The 27331-nt window shown below is 39.3% G+C and overlaps 1 protein-coding gene across 2 annotated transcripts; it reads left to right on the forward strand.

Moving 5' to 3' along the window:
• Positions 1-956: 956 nt before the first annotated feature.
• Positions 957-26990, forward strand: grik1 (glutamate ionotropic receptor kainate type subunit 1). Of its 2 annotated transcripts, XM_022748871.1 has the most exons (16): positions 957-1079; positions 9593-9760; positions 9895-10152; positions 14478-14659; positions 15241-15294; positions 15751-15924; positions 16681-16824; positions 22296-22403; positions 22882-22923; positions 23290-23403; positions 23494-23697; positions 23787-24010; positions 24538-24656; positions 24819-25036; positions 25600-25825; positions 25973-26990. In XM_022748871.1, the coding sequence occupies exons 1-16, from the start codon at positions 995-997 to the stop codon at positions 26260-26262; spliced, it is 2610 nt and encodes an 869-aa protein (XP_022604592.1). In that variant the 5' UTR covers positions 957-994; the 3' UTR covers positions 26263-26990. The 2 variants fall into 2 exon arrangements, with proteins under 2 accessions (XP_022604592.1, XP_022604594.1); XM_022748873.1 differs by lacking the exon at positions 22882-22923.
• The last annotated feature ends 341 nt before the right edge of the window (positions 26991-27331 follow it).

Raw genomic sequence — 27331 nt, forward strand, 5'->3', positions numbered from 1 at the left:
CGTATCCATGTTTGCGGATCAGCGGCTTGGCTGTGCCCTCAATTGAGCGCCTGCACGGGAGGGATGCTCAGTCATGTCAAGTCAGCCAAAGACAGTGAGGGTGAGACCAGAAAGAGGACAAGCATGATTTCACAATAAAAGCATTCAAATAATGGGTAAAGATGCAGAAAAAAACACCTAATAATTTAAACAGATTATTGTCATGACTAAAGATTCTGGGATTTGGGAATTCGAATTATAAGTAATATATGATTAGTTGAATATGGGAATTACTTGTATGTAGGAAAAAATACAAATGATAGAGAATTAAATAAACAAAAAACACACAAATATATCCTGGCACAGCTCTGGAGAAAAGGCTAATTAAGGGTCAGATTTTTATGATAAAAAGAAAAGTAATATACAAAAATATCTGGTGGAAAATTATTTATAAACATATGCAACTACAAATACCACTTGATATATTGTTAAATTTGTTTAAAATACAAATCTAATGGCTGAAATACTTGACACATATTACTCATTACAGATGTTGATTTTTTTTTCTGTTGCTGCCACATGGTTGCCAATTCAGCTTTTATTTTGAAAGTTGTAAACAGGATTGACGTTTTCTGTTCTTGCGTACTTGACAGCAGAAACGCAGCGCACAGTCCTCCTCCTCACTTGCAGCCTACAATTCAAGTGTGCACCGGGAAAAAAAACATGATAAAAAGGGATGTCTGCACAGTGAATATGGGAGGCAAAACCTCACTGGCACATGGAGGATTTTAGAATGGAAAAACTGGAGTTCTTTTGAGCAGTGACAACTGCAAGTGGAGTGTGTGTTTTTTGTTGTTGTTGTTGTGTTTTTCTCATCACAATGTGTGAGGGATGGATGTGGATCGGATGCCAGTTTATTTTCGTTACGGATACAAGGACTGGCAAGTTATCAGCATGAATTACAGAGGGCAAAAAAACTGATATCAATGTTAAATTCGACTCTGGAGGGAGGACCATGGCGAAAAGGAAGGGACTGTTATTTTCACTGCTGTACTTTATGGCAGAGTTTTGGCTCACTTCACAGCAAGTCCTGAGAATTGGTAAGTGGCAAGATTGTCAGATCTTTTTGTGTTAGTTGTGCTCCTATTGACTGTTAATGTACAGACCGCCACTGTGCAATCATCCCCTGTTTTAATAAACCCTGCGATTGCAATTCCAAGGTTGATGCTCATTTCCCATTGGGATTAATGCACTCCATTTGTATCTGTAATTTAAAAAAGAAAATACTTGGACTTTTTGTGGCTTTATCATAATTGTTAATATTTGTAATCTCTCATGGCACCTATGGAGCATGTAGTTTTGATTCTTTCTAAAAGATGACCAAATAACCATTTTACTTCATTAAAGACAGCCAGCATAAGAAATGCGGATATTTAATACATGTGGATGTCATGCGATAATATCTTATCATAGCAACTGTGTAGCTTAGTTGCTGTAGGTAAGTCAGTGGCTGCAGGATAACCTTTGACTCCTGGCAACAACCAAAACTTACTATTTAATTCCATTAATGTTCCTATAGTGAGTGACTGTGTCTGAGGTACTTGTATTCACCTCATCAGTATCCTGCAACACCCCTTAGGGACATACAGTATGTGCGCCCATGTTTTCAATAGTGATTTTCTATTGAGTGTCATTGGAAAATAGTGTCCTTAAGAGACTTTTTCAATCTGTTGTGATATTTACACAGTACCTTTATACATCTAAATATGGGATTATTTTTTCTCTTCTTATAAAGGCGGTACTGAGGACAGAGGGCTGGGTGTCCACATGAGACAACTCTGTTTCATCAAAATCATGTTAATCCAGTTTGGTTGGCCAGTGCCTCTCTCTCTCTCTCTCTCTCTCTCTCTCTCTCTCTCTCTCTCTCGACTGTGCAGGTCAGCGACAGATGAGTGATTAAGTTGGACCACTGCTGCATCTGAAAGCATGTACTGTTGGCATGATGTCGTCTTTGGCGCAGACGAATGCGAAATGGGCACAGAGCTAATGACTGAAGAGTGGGAGATTGTTATATTTGGCTTCTCGTCTACCTAACAAACTCATAAGTTATTTAGACTTGATGCATACGTATGCTGATAGCCAGTGACATCTGTGAATGTGGATCTGAGTCCAAAGTTGTCTGTTAAGCCTTTGAGAATTGACAAGAACTCTGCTTTCAACTTCACTCTGCACTTGCAATTAGACAAACAGAGCTCTTGCTCCAACTATTCCCCTTTGATTTCTGATGTAACTTTGTAACAATGAGCTGGTGTTTGCTAGCAAATTAATGCTCTCTGCTCCTCTCCCATTGGTTAGACATTATTCCTCTCATGGGTTAGATGATTGCATCACAAAAATGACTTTTTTAATTCAGGCCTCAGGACTCTCTGCTCCACTAAATGCCCAGGGCAGCTGTATTTTTCCAGATTTGCTCTACTTCTAAAGACTTAAACAATCAGACTTGTGGCGTTGCATAACTTTAAAGGCTAATAGGCTGGTGCCACCTCTCTGTTCTGACAGTCCCGATCTGTGCTCTATATTGTTAATCTCTCTCAATCGTCTATCACTCTCCGAGGCCATCTAATCTTTGTCATTCTCTTCATGACCCGCACACATCATAATCTCTCCCATATGGTGTGTGGCTTGGTTCAATTAACATTTTTCTGCCTTGGCAAGTGTTGGCATCAGATTGTGTTCGGCTTTCACTCTTTTCACTGGGGTTGGTAATAATGGTAAATCTTCTCCCCCAAGCCCTTAAACAACTAACACTAATCTTCTTTATGCAAAAAGTCTCTTCCCCAAATATGGTACTTAGGCAGCGACCAAATCTCATCATTGGGGAGAGCACAGAAGCAGCAGCTTGTGGCTTGGCCTCCACTCTATATTGCTGTTGGTTAAATTCCTGTTTCCTCTTGCTTGCATGCTTTATGTATTGGTTAAATCTGATTTGTTTCTTTATGATTCGACCCATGAGATGTGGAAGGTGTGATTAGCTACTATTGGCCACTGAAATATCATTTGATGTATCCATCTCCTCATCTAATAGCCCAGAGGTTTTATAAATCGGGTGAATTTTCCAGATGACACAGATTTATTATTTCTTCGGTCTAAATGTTTTGGTGGTGGGTCGCAAGCAGCTATCCTATATAAACAGAGAAACCTCAGTGCTCTACATCAAACGGAGATAGTAGACTGGTTAGGACCTCCTTATTCATTCACAGTCTGGCATGGGCCCAGGTTGGAGTGGTGCTGGTGGTGTTGTTGCGGTGTGGGGAGGGGGCGGGGGTTTCACTGGGAACCGGCCCAGCGCTGGGGAGAGGGGAGAAAGCAAAACACTACGTCATTGTGTTCCTCTGCCTTAAAAGAGTCCCCTTCATGTGATAATTGCAGAGTCACAACATCACAGATTAGAATCGGGATCTAAAGATCGGTTTCTTAATATTAAACTCTTACTGTGGGTTTCTGGATTTAAAAAAAAAAAGATCCATCCATCTGCCTAAACCCGAACCATATCTTTCTTGCTCTTTGCACTGAAGGGGGCAATAGAAGCCTATAAAAAGCATAGCCTAAGGGTTTATCATAATTTGCTTGCAGCACGAGCAAGAAGCTTTTGTTTTTGTGACCTCCTGGCATGCAGCACCCCAGAGCATTGTCTGGCCTATTAAAGATGAGATGGAAGCTCAGTGATCCTGAAAATTATATTGGAAAGTAACTAATACTAGCTATAGCAAGAGTGTCCTTTATAAATTGCGTAATCACAACACTGTGATAAAAAAACAAATGGTGAAAAACAGAGTTCAAATAACAATGAAGAAGCTTCCTTTACAAAAGAAGCTGGGATTTAACAGAGGTATTCATTTTATTTTACTTTATTTTCCAGGAATGAATACGGATGGTTTCATTCTTGGCTCTAAGTTTATAGTTTTACCTGCAACTCCAAGTTCAAACTTGTAATTACTTAAGTATAAATTATCCCTGGCAGCTCTAACTTTCTTGTCCATTTGTTCATTTGCTTGCTAATAGCCTATTGAGTGAGTGCACTGATCCATGTGTCATCTGCAAACAGAAAGTGTGAAGTAATTATTCCCCATTTCACCTGCGTCCGCATTGAAAAGCGGATCCCATTTACAGTGTTGACTTGTCCTACTCCATGAAATGCAGAAATGCAGAATATAAAGATGCACTGAGCCGTGATCCCATGACCCATTTTTGGAGTTACACTCAAAAAAGTGACAGAGCAAGGCTTGTGTTCAGGCAGATTTGTTTACAGGGCACAGCGTCACGTCACAAAATATATACAGGATAGATTTCTTCGTCAAAAGATATCTGTGTATTACCTATGCATCCTAATCGTATTTTACTATTGACATGATTTCACAAATTATTGATCATGTTTAAGACATAATGTGATATCTATAGATGCATGATCTCAGTGTTAGAGTGGAGGCACGTGGCTGAAATAAGTGAGGACATTAAGGTTCAAATCTGTTAAAAGGAAGAAGTAGAGCTAGATTAAGAATTTAAATATACTTTAACAGCGTATATGGCATCAGACAGTAACCAAAAGCTGGAATACAGAAACGCCAAAAGATATGTGTCACCATCACAGAGAGCACTGACAAGTTTATTTATTATTTAACTGTAAAATGTCCCTCTCAGCACATATTTTGGTCACAGTTGTTGAATTACCCAATTTAAGGGCTGCACATCAAGAATGTTTGTGATATATTTATGTAAAAGAATGGATTTTGTCTGATAAATTGGATTCGTTAAGCTCAAATATTGATACAGGTATCAGCTGGGCTCCACTATGAAGCACTGATGATGTTATAACCTGAACATTATTGCCTGTTTAGATCCACCAGGCAAAGAAATGGAGATGAAATACTTTATTAAGCCATGATCAAAGCTGGTTAATGTCCAGGTATTGGAGCCAATTCACAGACGGTTTGATCAACTTAAAAAATGTCTGCCTGAAAGGGAAAGCAAATCATTAAAAGCCACTCTGGACATCAATGTTGACTCAGTCTCATTGGGCCATAATTGTTGGAGCCTGGGGTAGAGACAAACTTAATTATTTTCATGGTGATACGTGCATAGTGTTTTGTGAGGTCTTTCAATAGAAAATGCCTGGAGAGATAAGACTATGATTCCCCGCCTCAGTTTTCAACCACATGAATATACTATAAGCTAATTTGAAACCAATTTTGCAAATGAAGTGGAGTACTGCTGCTTCACTCCAGATGGTTGATGGTGGTCATGGGTACGATATTAACGCAGTCAATATAGTTGAGTTTAGTTCCCTGCTGCGCAATAACCAAGCTAACAGATGGATTTGTCATTTTCCTGATGCAGTGTATATAACCACCTCAGGTGCATTAAAAATGTGTGTTGTCCAAAGACATTTTAACAAAGAGCTCAGCTACTTATACTTAAGAATATAAATATTTTTCCAGTAGTGTTTTGCTGAGGTAGACCACAACTGATTGCTTGGACCAACGCTCTTCAAGATGAACTGCAGACAAACAGCCGTCACACTGAATCCCGCGGGTCGCTCTCTGGAAATCAAGAAACTCATTATACTTTAAAGAGAAATTTAAGATCTTATCTCAAGTGGAAATGAGAGGAGAGATGAATGTGTTTTCTGCAGCTTTCCAGCAAGACTCAAAGAGGAAATGAATAAGTGAATTGTGCAAAAAAACAGATATTATATTTTTCTTTTGCTGACAATAAATGTGTATATATGTATATATATATATATATATATATATATATATATAAGCTTTACCAAATACATGTCTGTTTTTACACGGCACAGTGCTCATACTGAGATGTGAGTGGATGTTGCCACAGTCCAACAGCTGCTAATATATCTCTTTTTTTATTTATGACATAAGCATTATAGACCTATTGTAGGGTTATTAATGAGGTTACAGTCATTTCTCATGGAAGAGGCAGTAAATTAATTAGAATTGGCTGTAATGGAATATCAATATATTATTAAAAGCTACTGGTAAATGCTGAATTCATAAGCTAATTGTATGTTATTTTAGGGAGCAGCAAGGAGTCTCAAATAGTTTTTTTCATTAATCATTGTTTGTTCATTTGTATTATTTTTATGACTACACTTTGCATATTCATACAGTACATTTGGCTGCATTTCCAGCTCTTTCATTAGGATGGTTGCCTGTGGTTATGCATGTGATTAGAGGTCACCTACAAAAAATGTAAATCAGAAAATCTAAATAGCAGCAGCTATTTTTGCCTCTTGCACAAACTGGACCGTCAATCTTTACAGCCTTGTTAAAATATAAGAAAAACAAAATCACTGATTGGAAATGGTGCTCTGATGCTGCCACTTGAATTATTTTGTTATTGAATCCTTAATAAGGCCTGTGACATTTGCATTTATTTGCTTCAAGTGCCTCTGCACTTGAAGCAAATACAAATCAAGACAGGCTGGTCAGAACTCGTGTTTATTTCCCCTTTTATATCAAAAACACCTTGAAAGAAAAAGTCACAAAGATGCTGCAGTGGAATATATTTCCTTGGCAAATCTGGGAGAGGGTTATTGTATTTTTGCGCGAGAATTTCATATTCCAGTGGATAGAATTAAGGACTTTAACAGGTCCCAGCAGCTGCTCACTGAGGCTTGGTAACCATAATTAGGATTGGCACTTTCAAGCATGCTTTTAGTGACCAGGGAGTCCAGACAAAGCTCTCTCAGTTTGGGGTTTGAGGCTATGCTACACCAAAGAAAAAGGTCATTCACAATCAAGGTCTCAAGGGGAGCTTTTTAAAGGCCTTTTCTCCTCCCAAATCAATCACAATTTCACAGGCAATTCTTCAAAGACTGTTAGAGAGTGCAATGACCTATTGCCATCTGTAGCCTCAGTGTTGAAGTGAGGTCATTTGCAAACTATTGCAACATTGAATGAAATGGTACCTTTATGATTCATGTTCATGGTTAATGTAACTATTGATTAATAATTCTGAAAATCGTCTTATAGTCTTTCCGTCTTTGTTTTGTTGCAGGGAAAAATCATGTGACTTGCAAACAGTTCATTTAACATTTGTTTGCGGATAAATAAACTGACTTCCCCCAACTATTCAGAGACTGGCCTTGTGTCCGTCTGCCCTCGTGAATGTCAATGTAGTGAGAACAAACGTTTAACCCTGAATGTATTATTTCAGAAATCCTATCACTGAGGGCCAAGATGTTTTAAATGATTTACATTTGAAAGGCTTGGGCGCAATAGACGTGCAGGCACATTTTCAGCAGGGATAAAGACACTGAATCTCACACGACGCCGCCCGCCCTATACACAGGTAGTGACAATCCAGTTACAATCTAGCATTTTTCTGGCCTTAATCCTAAAGTTTTTCATGCTATGCTTTATGTAATTGAAATGTAAAACACTGTATGTAGCGCTCGTGCCTGGCTGGAGTAATATATGGCCATATTGCCAGCCGTGGCATGCTAGACCTGTCATCTTTCTGGAGCAGCATGGTGGATTAAGAGTTGGATGGTTTTCAGAATGATCTTCTCAACTCTGGAACGACCACACCCCCCCAGCCCCCCATCCCCCGCCCCCCTCCTCTCCTCTCAGTCGCCCTGGCACACACAGCCAGCTGAAAAGCGATTGTATTTAAAAAGAGAAATGTATCTTGAAAATATAAGTCTGACAGTTTAGGTTTCAGCTCATTTTCAAAGGACTGGTCAGTGTTTATCGCCTCGTCCTAAAGAAGAAATGTAAAAGAGTGCTGTCAGACTGCACCTTCTGGAGGAGTTTCATTTAAAGAGGTGGAAAACGCAAAAGACAAATTCAGTGTTATGTGATGGCTTACAATATTTATGTATATTTTGATAAAGGTTAATACTTTGGATTACCATTTGATGCCTTTTCAATTACTCTGATATTTGGTAGTCATTATTATTCCCTGTAACGAGTAGTCTGAAATGATTGGTCGATTAACTGATTAAATGGCATGTTAAACTTGGTTTTGTTATGAAAGGCGCTCCGTTATGCTACTTTCAGGTGCTTGTTGGTACTCAGAATAATTACTGGAGAGTCAGACATGATGCTGAAATCCCTTTTGCATGACTGATGATTTAGTAAATGAAAAATGATGCTTAGACTTACAATATAGCTTTGACATGAGAAAAGTGGTCGCATTAATCCACATTCCACATCCATCATTTAGATGTCTTCCAGCGCAATACGACGGGTCAATGAAGCCGTTTCTCTATAAACAGTGACACTTCAGACGTTACTGTAGCTTTCATTTTTCTTTGTGGTTTTCATGGGTCCTAAAGGAGCTGCGGTTTTTACACACTGTAGTTTACACTTGAAGCAAAGCAATGTTGGATTACTGCAGAATAACCGGCAAATGTCACAGAAAATATTCGTTGGATGTATCAATTCATCGACACACACACAAAAAAAGTCAGTGCTCAAACCTAAAGAAAATGAAGACGGTAACTAAATCAGTCCAAAAAACTAAAATAAACAAAAAAACACAATGGGGGGGGGGAGACCAATTAATCTAAATATTATTGAAATCACAATATGGCCAAGTGCAATTTTTTGATATCGGTTACATGTGTCACATCATACCATAAATAAAGAATTGTGGTGCTACAGAAATGCCCCAGCCTACAAATCATATCATGGAGAAAAAAGAAAAAAAAATGAAAATGAAATGCAAAAATGACCATTCCCACTATCACAATATCTGTCAAAATTATCGCAATACGATTTCTTTTTTGCATATCGTGCAGCCCTAACAGGGAGGTATTCAGAGAGTAAAGTATTACAGTATCTGTTTTAAAGTAAGACCGTCTGTCATAGCCAAAGTGTTTTGGCAGTCTGAGCAGAAACACTTAGCCCTTAACCTCTTTTCAGTAAATTACATTGTGTTTTGGGGCTTGTCTATGTGATACTATCAATCATGTCCTGGTGGGAACACAATTAAGTATGATTTCATCAAAGGTGACTGTTGTCCAGAGCGGCAAATTGTAAAAGACAGCAAATATGAGGTGAATCAGTGCAGCTGTTAATCTGTCGAACTGGAGTGAATTAGTGTTTGGACAAGGAAAAGGAGAGAAAGATGACGCTTTTAACTGTCTGCCATTATAATGTATCACTGGATATGTTAACTCTCTTGATGAATTAGCCTTGGGGCTGTCCTGTATTGAACCGAAGGTGTAACATGTTTTCCTGTCCAAATCATCCCACTCTTTTATAAAAGCTATTGTGTCAGCTTGAGAGATGTAGGCCATGTAAAGAGGGTGAAGTCAGTAAAGATCAAGCTTTTCTCTGAATAAGATTAAATCCTGTCATCTCAACCAGGTCCTTTAGTGGCGTTATGTGATAGAAGGACATAGAAAATCAGTCCACATTATACAACTGTGAGAATTCAATTGTGGTAACCTTCAAGCTGCAAAAAAACAAAAAACGCTATAATGGAGGGTGAATGACAAAGCTGTGTGAAGTCATTCGATCAATAACTTTTCTGTTACTACCTCAGTGTGATCCCACTCTCACCATCCCCGTTTCTCCTCTTCCTACAGGGGGCATCTTTGAGACACTTGAAAATGAGCCCATTAGTGTTGAAGAACTGGCCTTTAAATTTGCTGTAACCAACATAAACAGGAACCGGACCTTAATGCCAAACACCACATTGACCTATGACATCCAGAGAATAAACCTATTTGACAGTTTCGAGGCTTCGAGAAGAGGTAAGGATCATCCCATTAAATTTTGAAAGCCTTTTGTGATGAAGAATCAATTAAAGAGATTGTAGTTGACTCCAGTGTCTCTGCTGTTGGCCATTTGTTACTTTCTCCCTCCACTTCCTATTTCATTACTGCAGCATGTGACCAGTTGGCATTGGGTGTTGGGGCCGTATTTGGCCCCTCTCACAGCTCATCTGTCAGTGCGGTCCAGTCTATTTGTAACGCCCTGGAAGTCCCTCACATCCAGACACGCTGGAAACACCCTTCAGTGGACAACAAAGACAGCTTCTACATTAATCTCTACCCTGAATATGCCTCCATAAGCCGAGCTGTGTTGGACATAGTGCAGTTCTACAAGTGGAAGACGGTCACTGTGGTCTATGAGGATGCAACTGGTGAGTGAAGATGAGATTTGATGACAGGAGACGTATGGTGTTAATCCCCAGAGGAAAATTCAGTTTCCAGAACGGCAGTAAAGCATAAAAACATCAAAATCAAAACTGATACCGATACCTTGACTTGAGTACCGATGCTTAACGATACTTTTTCGATACCAATTTTATCAAATCAATTTTAACAAAAGACAAATTACAATACACATTATGCAACAAATCTTACTTTTACTTTAGTTTTAGGCTCAGTCTCTTTACACACTGAAACATGTTCATGTAAATAAACAGCCAATCACCAGCATTATTAGATCTTAGTCCAAGCATCATGCATGCTTATATTTATTCATTTACTCCTTCGGTATGGAAATTTGGTATCAAATGACATAGTATTTTTCAGTCGTTGATAGTATCAAACCAATCCGGTCAGTCCATAAAAGTTTCAAAGTTCAAAACCCAGCCCAAACAACACTACAGAACCTCTTTACCCAACGGATACAAATGCACCACAGGTTGTGAACACACAAGGATCAGCCTATTTCAGCTGCCCCAGAACATCACCATGCATACAAACTCAGGGGGTAGTAACATACACACACAACATAGTCTTTTTTTCCCCAAAATTTATTAACCAACCACTGACATCAAAAGCTATACATACATAACTGCATTTTAAAAGAAGTGCTGAAGTGCATAAGCGCGAAGCAAAGTGCAAATTTTCAGAGCTAGTTAAAAGCTAAGGTGAAGAGATACGTTTTTACCTTTCTTTTAAAAATTATTTAGCAAGCTGTATTGTCTGATATTTATAAGTACTGTGCTCCACATCTTAGACAAAGGCTGCATCCCTGATTTTCCCACAGCTGTTGACGTGGGAAAATCAGTGGCATATGTGTGATGTAATTAAAACAGAGCAGGACGGACACAACTTAATGTCAAATTTTGTCAGGCAGCCACATGACTAAATGTATAAAAAATGTGGCAACGCTTGTATGTTTGTATACTGTACATTCAGTTGACAGTTAAATGACGAGCTGCTGAAATCCTACTTGATAGTAACATACTTTTAATTTATCTTAAAAGATGGCCAGAATAACCCCAATAAAACATATCAGCTTTTCCTGAGGGACCGATACTGGAAAGATACCCTGATATGGGACAATACATTGTTATGTTGATGCTAGAGGAAAAATGAACTAGACTGACAAGTGGGTGAAACGCTTAACAGATGAAAATGCAAAATCAATCTACATGAGAGCTTTTCAGAATCAAAGGGAAACAGATTGTCTAATAATGTTCACACAATGTCTCTTAAGTTGGCGGCTTGATGACCTTCATTTGGTTTTTATGTTGTTGTTGGTCTGATGTGACCTTTGTTTTGATAGTGTTGTTAACCTGAAGATGTGTTTGCTTTTTGTATTGTGTTCTCCTCAACATATCTGATAACCAGTGAATCTTCCATTTTCAATCAAAAATGTCACGGCTTCTGAAATGTGAGGAATTTCTGGTTATCTTTGTTTTCTTATTGTAAAACTGAGTGACTGGGAAACTGTAGAATTTTTTTATTACCGTCAAATATTTTTTTAACTAAATGATGTTTAAAATAAATGAAAAAAAAAAAAGAAAGTTGCAGCCCTAATTTAAACTATCATCTTCAAATGATCGTGATCACTGTACATAGAAAAAAATGATTATACCATCTGCAACACTACAGTTTAACCCACAGACTTACTGGGTTTCCTACTAAAGTACTATGGTTTGCACCACAGATTTACTGTACATAACAAAGAAATGCCACCATATGCTAAATAATACTGCAGTCACACTGCAGACACGTGTTAGGCCTAAAGGCCAGATGACAGTGTAGAAAACTCTACTGACCATCATCTCAAAACATTAAATTTCTGCTGTGAAGTCACCTTGCCTGACAATGACTGCTGCACCGCCCTCCACAATCTGAACAGCAACTAATTTAGATAAACACATCAGACTATAAGAGAATCCAACAGCCAGTACAATGAGACAATCAGTAAACTGCTGTTTATGAAAAAGGATGTCATACAGAAATAAATTAATCATATAAAATATCTCCTTTAGCTTCACAACCTGTGCAAAGAGGCCAAACAGTAAAACCCTGCCAGCAAGAAACATCCAGTCTTTAAACAGCATCACACAGCAGAGGAAGGAAGGAGCATGTTTCCTACCTTTAGAAGAAATTCTTCTTTGACATTGTGTTTGCAAACTCTCATTAAGTCCGTTCACCTGGTCAGGCTCCACAGACAGAGGTCACAGCACCATCTGTTTTGTGACATGATGTTGGTTCTGGTATCCGGTTATAGTCGTGATTGTAAATTGTGATGACAGCAATGTCCAGGCAGAGCAGTAATTAATATTCTCTCACAGTCTGGTTGTTCGTGAAGCCGCAATGCAACAGTCTGATGGAGTATTGTAATCCTGCTATTTAAACTGATTATTTCACCACAGCGTTAAATCTCCCGCCTTTGCCGTGTGTATTTTTTTACCGAGCAAACTTAGCAAATGTTAGGCTCCAAAAACTGACCACTCCACACAGGAATGGCCTTTCGTAGTAGATGTATTTCTTGACATGATGTGCCTTGGTGACTTCTCAACACACCAAAGTCACATGCCAATCACAACCCGGACCTCTGCACCTGCTCCACATGCATCTTATTTCCCGTACTAGTTAAAGAGCTACACTAGCCTTACAAGAACTTTTATTTTGAAAGTCATTGTTGCAAATTGTAGTACGCTTATCATGTCTGTATTGACGCTACCTTGATTAATTTCATTTTGCAGTTTTTCACTTTGACCGCTAGAGGACAGTGAACACGCATGGTTTTTTTTTAAATTATGAAAATATGTGATATAGGAGGATACAGATAAAGGATTATGATCTTAGGTAGGTGGGAAAATGATACCGCTATATAAATATATAATATAAATACAATATAAGTACTAATAAATAAGTTGGAAAGCTGTATACAGTACAGCCAACATAGTATTCTAAGATTAAAATATTCAGGTCAGATAATGAGCTTTGTCGCCCTCCTGTGGGCACAGTGAGTAACTGCAAGAGCAAATCATCAAGTTAGCATTAATGCGGACATGATAACACTTTCGTTGAATATTTTCAAAATGAAGTCACAAAACCGAAGTAAATGACCGTTACTTTTTCTCTTGTGGTGACAGTTAGACTACAACTCCACATCCGTCAGTGTTGTTAATATTCAGATGACCAACATAACGTTGTGCTAGTAAACTACTCCAGCGTGGAAACTATTTATCTAATTTAATTAAGTGAGTCAAGTTAGCACTACTGATGCTAGCTGCCGCAGTCTGTCATTTGACGCTCGCGTCCTGTCTGCATCTGAGGAACATAGAACGGTAGTTGTATTTAATCATTTATGTTTGCTGCCCTCCAGTGGCCAAACTTAGTAACTGCTAAATTAAATTAGTCAAGGTAGCGTCATTGCAAACATAACAGCATGCGTAATTTTCCGGTCAATACTTTCAAAATACAGTGACCAAACCGAAGCGGTCAAAAATGAGCTAACTAAAATTATGCAGTAATTATGTTAATTATTCTCTGGTCAGAGTCAGAGACTTCAACCATCTACATCATACAGTAACAATTACAGTTATATGCTGCTGATGAAGTTGTTTATCAGGCGAACATTGGACATTGGATCCAATGTTAGCGTTTTTTACTTTTGCGTTAGTGGGTGAAACGCAGAGACATGTCCCCTGGGCTTTTTATTTACCTCCTGCATAAATGGTTATCAAATACTGTACTGGATAACAACCTTGAAGAACTTCAAATGTTTTATTGAAGATTTAAAAAACTGCATATATAATTATTGCTCCCATGAATCTCTGACAGTGTGACATTAGCTAATACTCAAGAATTTAGATTGTATATGATAGAATTATAATTATATTATTATGATCTGACCTGGTAACGTTGACACAATGGATGTTGGGTAAATAAGAAAGATGACAGGTTTATTGGTAGATGGGTTTTGTTTTGTGGTCTCATTATAATCAGTTTGCTTACTGTCCTGACAAAAGCCACCTAAAGTTTCTAACAATATTAATTAGCTGCTGTCACTGAAGCGGATGCATTTTCGAAACTGAATACCATGAAACCTAAACATCAAAATCTCACCATCAAAGTCAGATTGTGTTAATTAGTCTTTCTTAAACTACACCATGGATAAGGTTTTTATTTTGAATATATTAGAAATACCTACGGACTGTGGGTTAATATGTGATTGCTGAGGCTAATATAGTTTTTTTTTTTCTTTTAACTGAAGGACTGATTCGTTTGCAAGAGTTGATCAAAGCTCCATCCAGATACAGCATTAAAATTAAGATCCGCCAGCTGCCAACAGGAAGTAAAGATGCCCGTCCACTGCTGAAGGAGATGAAGAAGGGGAAGGAGTTCTACGTCATCTTTGACTGCTCTTACCAAACATCAGCTGATGTTCTCAAGCAGGTAAATAACACAAACATCTACCAGCATGTTGTCCATACAGATCATTGTCCTCAGGTTATAGTTCCTAACTTCATACCTAAAATGCAATATTCTGTCAGAAACTCACTTTTAACGCAGAAATCCATATGAATTTTTCAATGGAGAATAGTCCTTGTGCTATTTTTGCATTTCTTCATTGCCTTTGGTTTAATATTCACTATGTGCAAGATTAGTCAAATTCTATCCCCTTCAGAAATCCAATGTTCATTTCCAAATCCAAGCAGAGCCTATTTCTGAGCCAGACATACACATTTAGAACCGAAAGCTGCACAGAAGATTAATTGGACACTACACTGACAAGAGCAAATTGTGACATACAGTTTACTCAGTTGAATACTTGTTAATGCAAACCATGCAAACAATACAGAATGAGACAATTCAGAAAATGGATGAAATGAAATGAAGAGTCCAAGGATATAACTATAAGTATGGCTGAATGGCGTTAGGGGAAGAGAAGATTATTTTTCCCGGCAAAAATGTGGTGTGAATCTACAGATGAAGAGAAAACTCCAAACCACTCTTTCCCCTCTCATCCTGTTTAGATCTTGTCCATGGGGATGATGACTGAATATTACCACTTCTTCTTCACCACACTGGTAAGAAAACCACCTCTCTAAAATTTCTCTGTTCTTAAAAACACATGATGGCTGTTTTATTCAACGTATACAGTTTGCACAGGAACACTGACTCTTGAAATTTCTCTTTGAAAGTGGTTTAAAAAAACCCAATGGATACAGTATGTGCGTTGGTGATACTGCTGCATTGTCTTAATTAAGTGTCCTTTTATCCTACGTAGGTTTAGATGTGTGTTCACCTAGAGATTCTGTTATGCAAAGATTATGCAGATGGACTCAAACATCTGTGGTTTGCTTTATAATAAGATTGCTGGATGTTTTCAGTGCCCTTGGCATAATTTCATAGTATTACGCTGAATATTGTTCCACTGTTTTTGTCCCTTTACCCTTGCTGGATAAGTTACATCTGCGTTTGGGTCTATTTAAGCAGAATCGCATTAACTCTGCACTGATGCTGTTGTTGTTGTCCCTCAATAGGACCTGTTTGCCCTCGACCTGGAGCCGTACCGCTACAGTGGGGTCAACATGACGGGCTTCAGACTGCTCAACATAGACAGCCCTCAGGTGGCCTCGGTGGTGGAGAGGTGGGCCATGGAACGACTGCAGGCTCCCTCCAAAGCTGAGACAGGAATGATGGAGGGGATGATGACAGTGAGTTTACCTTTACCTTCCTACTTCTAATCCTTATTTTTATAATCTAACAACTACCAGGGGGTACGTGTCTCAGCAGGGACAGCCATGTTAACAACGTCCTCTCTGTCGGTCATGTGACTGTTCTTACATCGTTCAAACAGGTTGCTGAAAGCCCATTAAATCCCTTTAGAACTAAACAATAGAAAATATATGAAAAGGTTAGAAGCTTGTCAGCCCAGAAAACATAATTTCCCTCCTAAACATCCACAATCAGGTGGAAGTGATTCAAATTGAACTGATGTGACATTTTATTTACATAAACTTGGCCAAAAACTACTCTGATATCAAATAAAGCCATTCTCTAGATACAGACCCAATCACTGGCAGATTTCATATGTAAATGTTTGAACACATAGCTTACTGTGGGACGATGCAATAGACCTTTACAGAGTTTTAATCGCAGCCCCTCATCCCCCACACTTGAGTACAGAAATTCAGCAATCCACCATGTTGCTTTCTGATTGTGTGTACAATCAGAAAGGTACTTTGGGTAAAATTGCTCACCAAATTGTGCACACTGCAGCTGATTGTGGTTGCCTGTTTGATTGCTCTCCATGTAGTTTGTAGAAGTAGTGCTGCATTTTTTTTTTTTTTTTTTGCAGATATGCTTTGAGAAACCATATGATGCTGCACGTGTACATCAGCAGCACTGATGTGCATGACGTGATTTGTGATCCCCACTGATGGATGATAACGGCCGTGTTCCTCTTTCAGACTGAAGCAGCTCTGATGTACGATGCCGTCTACATGGTGGCTGCTGCCTCGCAACGCGCCTCCCAGATCACCGTCAGCTCCCTCCAGTGCCACAGACACAAACCCTGGCGCTTCGGATCACGCTTCATGAACATGCTCAAAGACGTGAGTTAGGTTTATGAATGTGTGACACACACACCCCTGTTCTTCCATCCATCTATCCATCCATCCATCCATCCATCCATCCATCCATCCATCCATCCATCCATCCATCCATCCATCCATCCATCCATCCATCTCACAGCCTGCTGTCTCTCTATTTCATTTCCTTGGGTGGTGGAGCAGAGACAATAGAGTTGGATCAGATGTGTGCTGCATGTTGGACGTCTCTTAGATTAGTGGGTTGTCACATGGCTACTGACAAGAGCTATCCATCTGCAGCTTTTTATATGAATATTTAAACAGGATGAAATAATAGCAGATAACAGATAACAAATTTTTCATATTCCATCCCTCAAACTGAATACTAATTTCACAACAAGATTAATTGAAATTTCACACCCTCACTGTTTTAAATATAAACAATGCCAAACTAAGTAGCTTGTGGCTTAAATCTTAGGTTATTAAAAATGAAAAAAAAGTATTGATTTCTGTATGGACTATCAATCTGACAGCAGATGGGACAAGAACACAGTGAGACCGAGGCACATTTAAAAGCAAACACTGACAGTTTGAAAAACGTGCTGTTTGTTCAGTGGTAATTATCCCAGCTTCATTGTCAAAGCATTTGGATTGTTACACAGTTTTGGCTCTTCAGGCTCGGTGCCTCGGCATATTCAATTTGAAATAAGTAATGGATACTACATTAAAGTGCCACGTTTCAGCTTTAATTTCAGTGGTTTCATAAACTGTATATACCCACAGAAAAACTAGAAAATGGCAAATGACCTGATAGACTGAGGATCATGAGTCTTGTGGATGACTGCAAAATGCTGAAGAAAAACTCTCCACATCTCTACGACTGCACATTAAGTCAAGAATGCTCTCCAGGATGTAGGCGCACAAGAGAGGTCTTCATGACTATAACCTCAGAGGGTTAAGCATAAGATGCAAACCCCTGGTTAATCCTCAAAAACAGAAACAACAAGCTGCAAAAAGAAATCGCTTCTTGGACAAAGTTCTATGAGCTGATGAAACAAATATCAACTTTAAATCAAAATGATGGAAAATGGAGAGAGAAAAAAGAAACAGCTCATGACCCAAAGCCTCCAGCTCATCTGTAAAACATGGTGGTGATTCTGTAGTGGCCCGAGCTTGTAAGGCTGCCAACAGAACTGGCACACCGGCATTTATTGATGATTTCGCTGCTGACAGAAACAACAGGATGAATGCTGAATGATTCAGCCAAATGCATCAAAACTCATTGGGCGACAGGTTATCATTCAGCAGGGGAACGTGTCTCAACACATGGTGAAAGCGACAAAAGAGCTTTTCAGTGTGAACAGGTGGAATATTCTTGAATGGCTGAGTCAGTCACCTGATCTCAGTCAGACTGAGCTGCTTTCCACTTGCTGCAGATCAGACTAAAGGCAGAGACATGCCACAACAAACTAGAGCTAAATGAGGCCGCAGTGAAGGCCTGGTAGAGCATCACCAGAGAGAGATACAAAGCGTCTGACGATGTCTATGTGTGGAAAACTGACTCCCACCCAGTTCTTTCTACATAAACCTCAAATTAAAGCTAAGGCTTGGCACTACTGATATAATATCCGTTACTTTATTTCAAATTGAATGTGCTGAATCACAGAGCCTGAAGAATAAAAATGTGTAACTGTCCAAATACTTACAGTTTGGACTTTATGTTAATTTGAATTTAATAGGCGCTCTTGTTATACTGCTCTCTCTAATTAAACGTTTCTTTGACAAATGAGCTTTTCAGTTGCGGGTGGGGATGTAGTATTGAAGGACACAGGAAGTGCCAAAGAGCCCAGAGAGCAGAGTGAGAGCAAATGAACTTTACAGTCTCGGAAGATACTGTCTATAATTAGCTTTGTGATTTTTATATAAACACACTCAAACATAAAACATGAGCTTCTTGTCCACTGATGATTAACAGTGCATTGCTCTGTGGTCTTATAAATATAACATCCTACATCCTCTCAAGCTCATTCAAGCTGATTTAAATAACAGTGCACTAATTTAAAAGGATCATACTGGGGTTTTCTTTCCATGTTTTTGCCCATTCATAACAAATCATATGTACTTCACACCACCATATAGTTAATTAGCCATCAGTGTAAAGGCTTAACAAAAGTTCACTAGATAATCATGGAACTGACCAAAGGGCGTGATATACATACTGTATATGTATACTGAGGTGAAGGAGGTGCAGGTGTGTGGGCAGGTGGAGATCAGGTGACTGAGGCAGGAAGGGCAGGAAGAGCTGAGGACGACTGCTGCAGGGTGACGGAATAGTAGGGTCTGAAATGAGATTAGCGTAAGGCAAACAGGCTGAATATTGAAACTGATATTAGGAACTGGTAGAAACCATGACAATTGGTTTCTATTCACTTTATTACCCTATCAAAATCAAATGAAGAGGTCTGAGACTTTCTTAAATCTGTTATTGTGAATATCTTGTCTCTCATTATTTCCATCAGATTTCTCTGAGTGGTATCTGCCAGGTGTCGTATTTTACCCATGAGACCTATTTCATGTATCCGATAACATCTCACACAATTCACTGTTCTGTAAGGAGACGTCAGAGTGATGATAATGGAGAAATTTCAGATGTCTGCGGCTCATAAGTGTTTTGTATTGAAGCTGAGAATGATATACTGAACGTTTTTAAATGTTAGTATTTATTTTACAATGGTTTACATGGATTTTCTGTTTCCCTTCTCCATGTTTCTTCTGCAGGTTTGTTGACAGGTATGGCAGTTTTGATCTGCCTTGCAATACTGCACAATTCAAAACCGACATGATGTTCACTGTGGTGGATCACTTATAGCAAGTAATTTACAACTCTGCAAGGTGGCTTGATACAGTACAGAAAACCATGGCTCCCTGGATGGAGGAAAATACATAAAGAAAAAAAAGAAAGTTATAAGCAGTAGCAACGTATAGAGAATTGAAGTTAAATGGCTAAAAACATGCAAAAGAACTGGTATGGTCCTTTAAGACTGTATTTTAGCTATAGCTATAAACTAACTATGGTATCTGAAGTGCCCTTGAGGAAGACATTGAATCCAGCAGCTTGGCCTGCACTCTGCTCTTGTGGGGGAGGGAAGGGAAAAAGATAAATTTCCCTGCAGGAATCAACACTGCGTCACATATTTGATACTAAAAAATCAAGTTTTGCAGAGAAAGTTTCATGAAGAGCTCACAGCTCAAGAAAATCAGGTTCAGCTCTGTGTACTCGACTGTGTCCCTGGAACGTACAGATGCATATGCATGAACATGTGAGGGTGGCATGAATGGCTTTAAGAAGGAGCGGAGAAAGGAAATGAGTTTTTCTAATTTTTCACAGTTTTCTCTCTCTTTATGTTAATGGGTGAAATGGTGAGGTTTCAGTGCTCCGTGGAAGCTCATTCTTATCCTTTATATCATCATGATTCTCCGGTTCGAGAAGATCCATGTCATCATGACATGTACAGTAATGACACCAACACATGATGACAGAGGCAGAGACAGTTTTGATTGGTGAGGATTTAAAAAGAGACTTAATGACAGGAATAAATCTGGATTTAGGGGTCAACTAGGTCTCACAGATGTGTGCAATAAGACTGTGTGAAGCGGTCTAATCAAAGAGCAACTTCACCAAACGATACCCTGTAACTGTCTATAGATGCTGAAGATCTTTGCATTAGAAACTTGAACTCCTGGTTATGTCCAGTTTCAACCTGAATATTGTGTCTGTGCATGTGAGTTTCAACACAGAATACTCCCCTTCGAGTAGTCTTTGCTCAGAGCTAAACTTTAAACTTAAACCATGATGTAACGCTTGTGAAGAAGTGCAGCTCTACAGCACGATGGAGTTAGGTTGATTTCACTGTAGACACTCATTGTCTATTGCTTGTTGCACATATTAATGGCTGAGGATGCATTTGTTTTGGTTCCAGTGGACTGGTTATTATTATTCTCTGTGATGTAAACTGACTGACCGATGTAAGCTTCGGCATGAGAGCTGTAAGAATAAGATAATGACATACAAAAGCTCTTTGTTGTTTGGCATCTCTTAATACACCTGTAATTGATTTCTAGCAAAAGGGATTTCAGAGTGTATTGAGTTTGGAGGTGTAGCATTACACTAAATTAGTCACCCCAGATTATTAGATTATATTATGATGAATTATTCAGTGAGGGACAGTTTACCTCAAAATCCATTTATTCATTCAGGGAGTCTGGGTGTGACTTGTGGCAGCTTTTGCCAGGACTGTGTGCTCAGTGACATTTGGTTTGTGTCACTCACAGTGCCCCCAATATTTTCTAATTCTGAGAGCACACACAAAGCGAGGTTCACTGGTGTGAGCTTAAATACAAATTCCTGAAAAATAAACGTCACAGAGCTCTTCTCCTGTACACCGTGCTTTATTTCCCAAACGTATCTGGCTGTTATTTTCAGCCTCCTGTCCCTTTTCAAAACATAACCACAGTTTATTACTATGACAGTTACGCAAAATAATCCGCAGGTTTCGCTGAGAACTATTTTCTTCCAGCCAACTGTCTTATGTTTGTGCAGAAGGAGTAAACTGTTCAAAACAAGTTGTATGGATTATCACGAGTGACCCAGTTTTTCAGTATGTAAATCAGGTAGCAGCGGCATGCTTTTGTTTACGCAGCTGAAGTCTTTTCATCAGTGTGTGATTAGATTATGTCTCCTTTGAATGTAATGTTGAGACGCAGAGTAGGGAATTCTGGCACAACTTCACCTGCTTCCAAGGAGCATGGAGATGGGGGAAAAAGTTATTTAGATGTAACGCAACAGGCTCAAATAGGACTGTGCCTGAGATTGAAGTCTTGAATCTGCCCTCTGTTTGTGTGTTTTGGTGTGAAATGCACCTTTAATTATACTTTCAGTAACTCTTTGATTAGCAGCCAGAAACATTTGAAATTATGAAATGCCATGGGCTGAATGTAGGCAAATTTACAGAGGCTGAATTGATTTGTGGCCATGCCATCTTCTCATAAAGAAACAGGCTTCTCAGTTTTCGCTATGAGCGCAGAATTGAGATGCAGCTCATTTCTCTAAGCTGTAATAGAGATTTAACCTGACTGTTATTCAAGCAAGCTCACGTCATTTTTAACTGCATTCAAATAACTCTGAGCTCCGCTGCCCACCCACTGCTCTCCCCTCAGATGGAGGCCATTGCTGCCTGCTCTGTTTACATCACCGTCCACCAAGTTGTATACTCAGAGACACATAATATTTCCATTCAGCATCCAGCCAATGCAAAAACGTCTATTAAAATGCAGTTAGCCTTTGTCAGTGTTCATTGCTTAACGGAGGGCTTATCAATTATTCATGTTTTAAGAATTGTTTTCATTTTTCGGGGCCTCTGACTTTACATTTATGTACATGATAATAAAAACTGAGGGATTCATTGGTTTTGTTTTCTGTCCTCTCTTCGCCACAGGCACAATGGAACGGCTTGACGGGACAAATAGTTATAAACAAGACGGACGGCCTGCGGAAGGAATTTGATTTAGATGTCATCAGCCTAAAGGAGGATGGCTTGGAGAAGGTGAACTATCTGACCTGTGTCTAAAGCCTACTGTCAGTACAGGCTGTTATTGTACTTTAGACACTCAAGCAGAGCTGAGCGCAATAGGAACAACTGAGACAAACTAGGCCACTGCTATCCACTGTAACCTTGTTTTTTCTATAAGGCCGCTTGACTGTTAAACAATATACTGTACAACTCTCAGAAAAACACAGTGATCTTGAGGTCTGGTGTCCTAATTTTGGGTCAAACTTTATGGTCGACCCATAGTTTTTTGCAAATACACGTAACTGTCATTTTAAACTAAAAAATTTGTGGTTGTTCCTTTAATCAGTGACAACGCTGCTCTCAGTGTTGGCAGGTTCATTCAGAGGCCTGTTATCTGTTTATCTCTTCACTACAAAGAAACTCATTTTAACACAGTTGGAAGTATTGTTGTACTTTTCTCCAAGTTCAGGGCTCTGTGATTAAAATGCTTTCTCTTTATTATTTCTGCAAGACAATCGCAGGCAACAACCGCCTGAATAAAGTGTGGAAAAAGGTCTGTACTTTAGCTGCCCTGGCAGACTAAAGGAATATTGACACTGTGTACTAATTTACTCTTCCTGATGCTCTCTGTGATGTCTCCCCTTTTCATGATAAATAAGATTTAGGTTCTGGTCGGAGGAAATGTTCAACATTTCTGTACTGGACATGATAGTTTTATAAGATATTGTGTTTTGTGCTCCTTTCCTTTTTTCCCTCCCACGCTCCCTCATGTCTATGTTCTCTGTGTGTTCTGCTTCTTCGTACTTATTTCTTTTCCCTTCTTCGCATTGTTGACCTTGGTCATGTGAAGGTGACTCAGACAGATGAGGATCTTTGATGTCCAGTCAGTGTGGTTATTTGGATGTTTTATTCTTTACAGATTGGCGTGTGGAACTCCCAAACAGGCCTTAATTTAACAGACAACAACAAGGATTCATCCACAAATGTGACCGACTCAATGGCCAACAGAACCCTTATTGTCACTACTATTCTGGTATGAATAAAAGTCAAATCATTATCAGGCAGTATTTGATCGAGCATGTCTTGATGAAACTAGTGGAGTCTGTACTGTGTCTTTTTCCAGGAAAATCCTTATGTCATGTATAAGAAATCTGATAAGCCGCTGTACGGAAATGACCGCTTTGAGGGCTACTGCCTCGACCTGCTCAAAGAGCTCTCCAACATTTTGGGCTTCTCCTATGAGGTAAAGCTGGTGTCAGATGGCAAATATGGAGCTCAGAATGACAAGGGGGAGTGGAATGGCATGGTGCGAGAACTCATTGATCACGTGAGTATCAATCAATCAATCGTACTGCTAGAGAAAAGACATTCAGGCGATCGGCGGTGTCGGCTGACTGTGGTTTTCTTCTGTGCCAGGTGGCCGACCTCGCCGTGGCCCCTCTCACTATCACATATGTGAGGGAAAAGGTGATAGATTTCTCAAAGCCCTTCATGACACTGGGGATCAGCATCCTCTACCACAAACCCAACGGCACCAATCCAGGAGTGTTCTCCTTCCTCAACCCACTCTCTCCTGATATCTGGATGTATGTGTTGCTGGCATGCCTCGGTGTCAGCTGTGTGCTGTTTGTCATTGCCAGGTAAACTGCTCCTTGGGCAAAAAGTGAAATAATTGGATTTGACTCTCAAGTGTTCAATGTTTTAAATACCTAATACATACTGTATGTAAGACAAATAATAAAATAAATAGATATATCGGTTACTATACATTAAACTTGTTTTAGGATGAGTAAATATACTATAGCTCAGTTTCGATGTATAAGTGTAAAGCAAATCATAATAAATGGGACCAAAGAATATGGATTTTCTCAACTTGGATTTATCAATAGTCAACCATTAATTTTAGCCACAACATGGTATTGCACACTGCTGTACAAACACATCACAGTAATGTTTCTGTCTCGCTGGTCAGAATTGAGTCAGAATGACTTTTTCCTGTTTGCATTATGTCATTAAAAGAGCTGGAAAAGAGGTTAAATGCAAGCAGTAATGATTAAATATGAGCTGTTGCCACAGACCTAAATGTGGTATTATCTTGTCATCATCAAGTATCATCATCATATTTTTTCACATCATTAATTGTGACTGTTTGATTCTTTACCCTCAGGTTCACTCCATATGAGTGGTACAACCCCCACCCCTGCAACCCAGACTCAGATGTGGTTGAAAACAACTTCACTCTAATAAATAGTGTCTGGTTTGGAGTTGGAGCACTTATGCAGCAAGGTATATTTACTGCCATTAGAGATGTATTATGTTTTACACCTGACAGGAGTTTCCTGACCATTCACCACCTTTGTTCATAGAATAATGTTACTGCGGTGACCACTGTCTCATGTTGTATTCATCTGTAGAGTTCATAATGTACCTTGTGTTATCATCTTACAGGATCTGAACTGATGCCTAAGGCCCTCTCCACCAGGATAGTTGGTGGAATATGGTGGTTCTTTACATTGATAATAATCTCCTCATACACTGCCAACTTGGCTGCCTTCCTCACTGTGGAGAGAATGGACTCTCCAATTGACTCTGCTGATGACTTGGCCAAGCAAACCAAAATAGAGTACGGTGCTGTAAGAGACGGCTCCACCATGACCTTTTTTAAGGTAACCTTCTTTCCACTGTACAGTTAATGGGAAAGTAATTGTACAATAGTAGGGGGAGGGTTGCGAACAAGAGCACCACTTTTAAGTTCAGTCAGCGTGATACGTTTTACCCTTGAGCCAGCAGTCCTCAGTCATCACAGTAACATGATATGTGTCGTCTGATGGGTTGGCAGAAAATGGAACTGGGGAAAAAAAAAAGAGTGGGGTAAAAGGTTGGTGGCATAGAAATGGCATCATACCCACAGAACAACAAACAACAAAGAACCTGTGGGCAGTTTTTCTATAAAGATTTGAATGATTTATTGTTTTGCTTGTAGCACACGAACCAGTTTATCTGGATGTGCAGTGGAAATTGAATGAACTGGAGGCAGATTTGTACATACTTGTCACATCCCATCTCCTGCCACGCATCAGAATGATAGCTCCAGTCAGCAGATACCGTTTCATTTGAAATATTAGAAACCAGTGTCAACCACTGACCATATATCAGCACCATCTGTTCTGTGTTGTCTATCAGGATGCATTGTTTTAAACTTCCATAAATCCTGACTCTGATTCAACAGAAATCTAAGATCTCAACGTATGAGAAAATGTGGGCCTTCATGAGCAGCAGGAAAAACACAGCCTTGGTGAAAAACAACCGGGAGGGGATTCAGAGGGTCCTCACCACAGACTACGCTCTTCTAATGGAGTCCACCAGCATCGAGTACATCAGCCAGCGCAACTGCAACCTCACACAGATCGGAGGCTTGATAGATTCAAAGGGCTATGGTGTGGGAACCCCAATTGGTAAGAGTGAGGAGCAACAAATTACACACTAACAACGATAAGCAACAAATGCTCCTTAAATGCCTAGAAAACAACAAACCCAGAGGTTATGTAGCTTGTAATAGCAGTAATAATGTGTTTTAATCTTACCGGTGTTTCCTGCTGTAGGCTCCCCTTACAGAGACAAGGTCACCATCGCCATCTTGCAGCTTCAGGAGGAAGGGAAGCTGCACATGATGAAGGAGAAATGGTGGAGGGGGAACGGCTGCCCAGAGGAGGACAGCAAGGAGGCCAGTGCCCTGGGTGTGGAAAACATAGGGGGAATCTTTATTGTGCTGGCAGCCGGACTAGTCCTCTCAGTTTTTGTAGCGATTGGAGAGTTTATTTACAAATCCAGGAAAAACTTGGACATTGAGGAGGTGAGTGTCGGCCAGTGTGAATGGCACAACAAGTATTAACACACTAAGGGATTCAATCTAAGACTGTTATGAACTTACTACACATTTGCGTTGTCGTTGTTGTTGTCAGAGGACTACAGTAATCACTGGGCCAACAAACATTTCAAGTCTGAATGTGTTGAACTGCATTGTTACAATCAAAACAGATAACTTTTTAACGCAGAATTTAGTGTTTTCAGTAGTTTTTATGTAGAGCACATGAACATTTTAGTCTTGATTGGAAGAATACGTTTGAAACCCTTTTTATGACGACAGATGGTTGTCGACTTCTGACATCATGACACTTTACCATCTTGGCCTTTCTGTTTTACGCAAAAAAAACTGTAACATTGTAACATTGTTTTGTGTAAGAAAAAAAAAAATGTCATTGTCATGCCATGATATTGTGGGTAAGTGATGGTAAGTGGTATCTTTTGAGGCATTTTTGCCATGTTAATTTCAATAACTGCAGTAGGTTTGAGAGGATTCTGTTTTTCATATCTATAGCGCACAGAAACTGACATAACACCACTACTTATTACCACTTTTGTATGTACTCATGTATTTCAAAACATCTTTTGATTTACTCAGTGATGGTTGTTTCCAATTTGTTTATGAATGAGTGCTCCCTCAAGATTTTATTCATCAATTTGCTTAATGTCTATACTTTTTTTGCTTTTTATATCATATGAAGTTCATGAACATGCATGTATAAGTTTTGTCATGTTGGAATTGTTCGAGAATGACTAAAGTTATGTGAGAACATTACATCCTTAACCCTTTTATTTCTGGTTGTTTTGGTTTTGATCCCTATTTTTCTGCATACAAAGCCTTTCCATTACTGCATGGAAATGTTATCTCAAACTTTTGATTTCATCCATGGAACTTTTGGGTTAAATCGAAAAGATCTGAGGTCTCGTAAAAATGTCTTTCAAAATGTGGCGTTCCCGTTTTGCACATTTGATTGTTGGGATATTCCCTCGCAAACATTTGTTTTGCCAGTTTCTGGGGAACAATTTTCATTTAACTCATGTTACCACAGAACAGGGGTTATAAGTTAAGTAACCTCAGGTTTGCTTGCTATTGTTGT

This window comes from Seriola dumerili, unplaced genomic scaffold (genome assembly GCF_002260705.1).
Source record: "Seriola dumerili isolate Sdu_G_001 unplaced genomic scaffold, Sdu_1.0 BDQW01000134.1, whole genome shotgun sequence".
In the NCBI taxonomy this organism is placed as follows: domain Eukaryota; kingdom Metazoa; phylum Chordata; class Actinopteri; order Carangiformes; family Carangidae; genus Seriola; species Seriola dumerili.

Coding starts and splice junctions, on each gene's coding strand:
- grik1 (XM_022748871.1), top strand. CDS start 995: ATGGCGAAAAGGAAGGGACTGTTATTTTCACTGCTGTACTTTATGGCA. Junction 23,698..23,786: donor TGCGAGAACTCATTGATCAC/GTGAGTATCAAT, acceptor CTTCTGTGCCAG/GTGGCCGACCTCGCCGTGGC. Junction 25,826..25,972: donor TGGTGTGGGAACCCCAATTG/GTAAGAGTGAGG, acceptor TTCCTGCTGTAG/GCTCCCCTTACAGAGACAAG.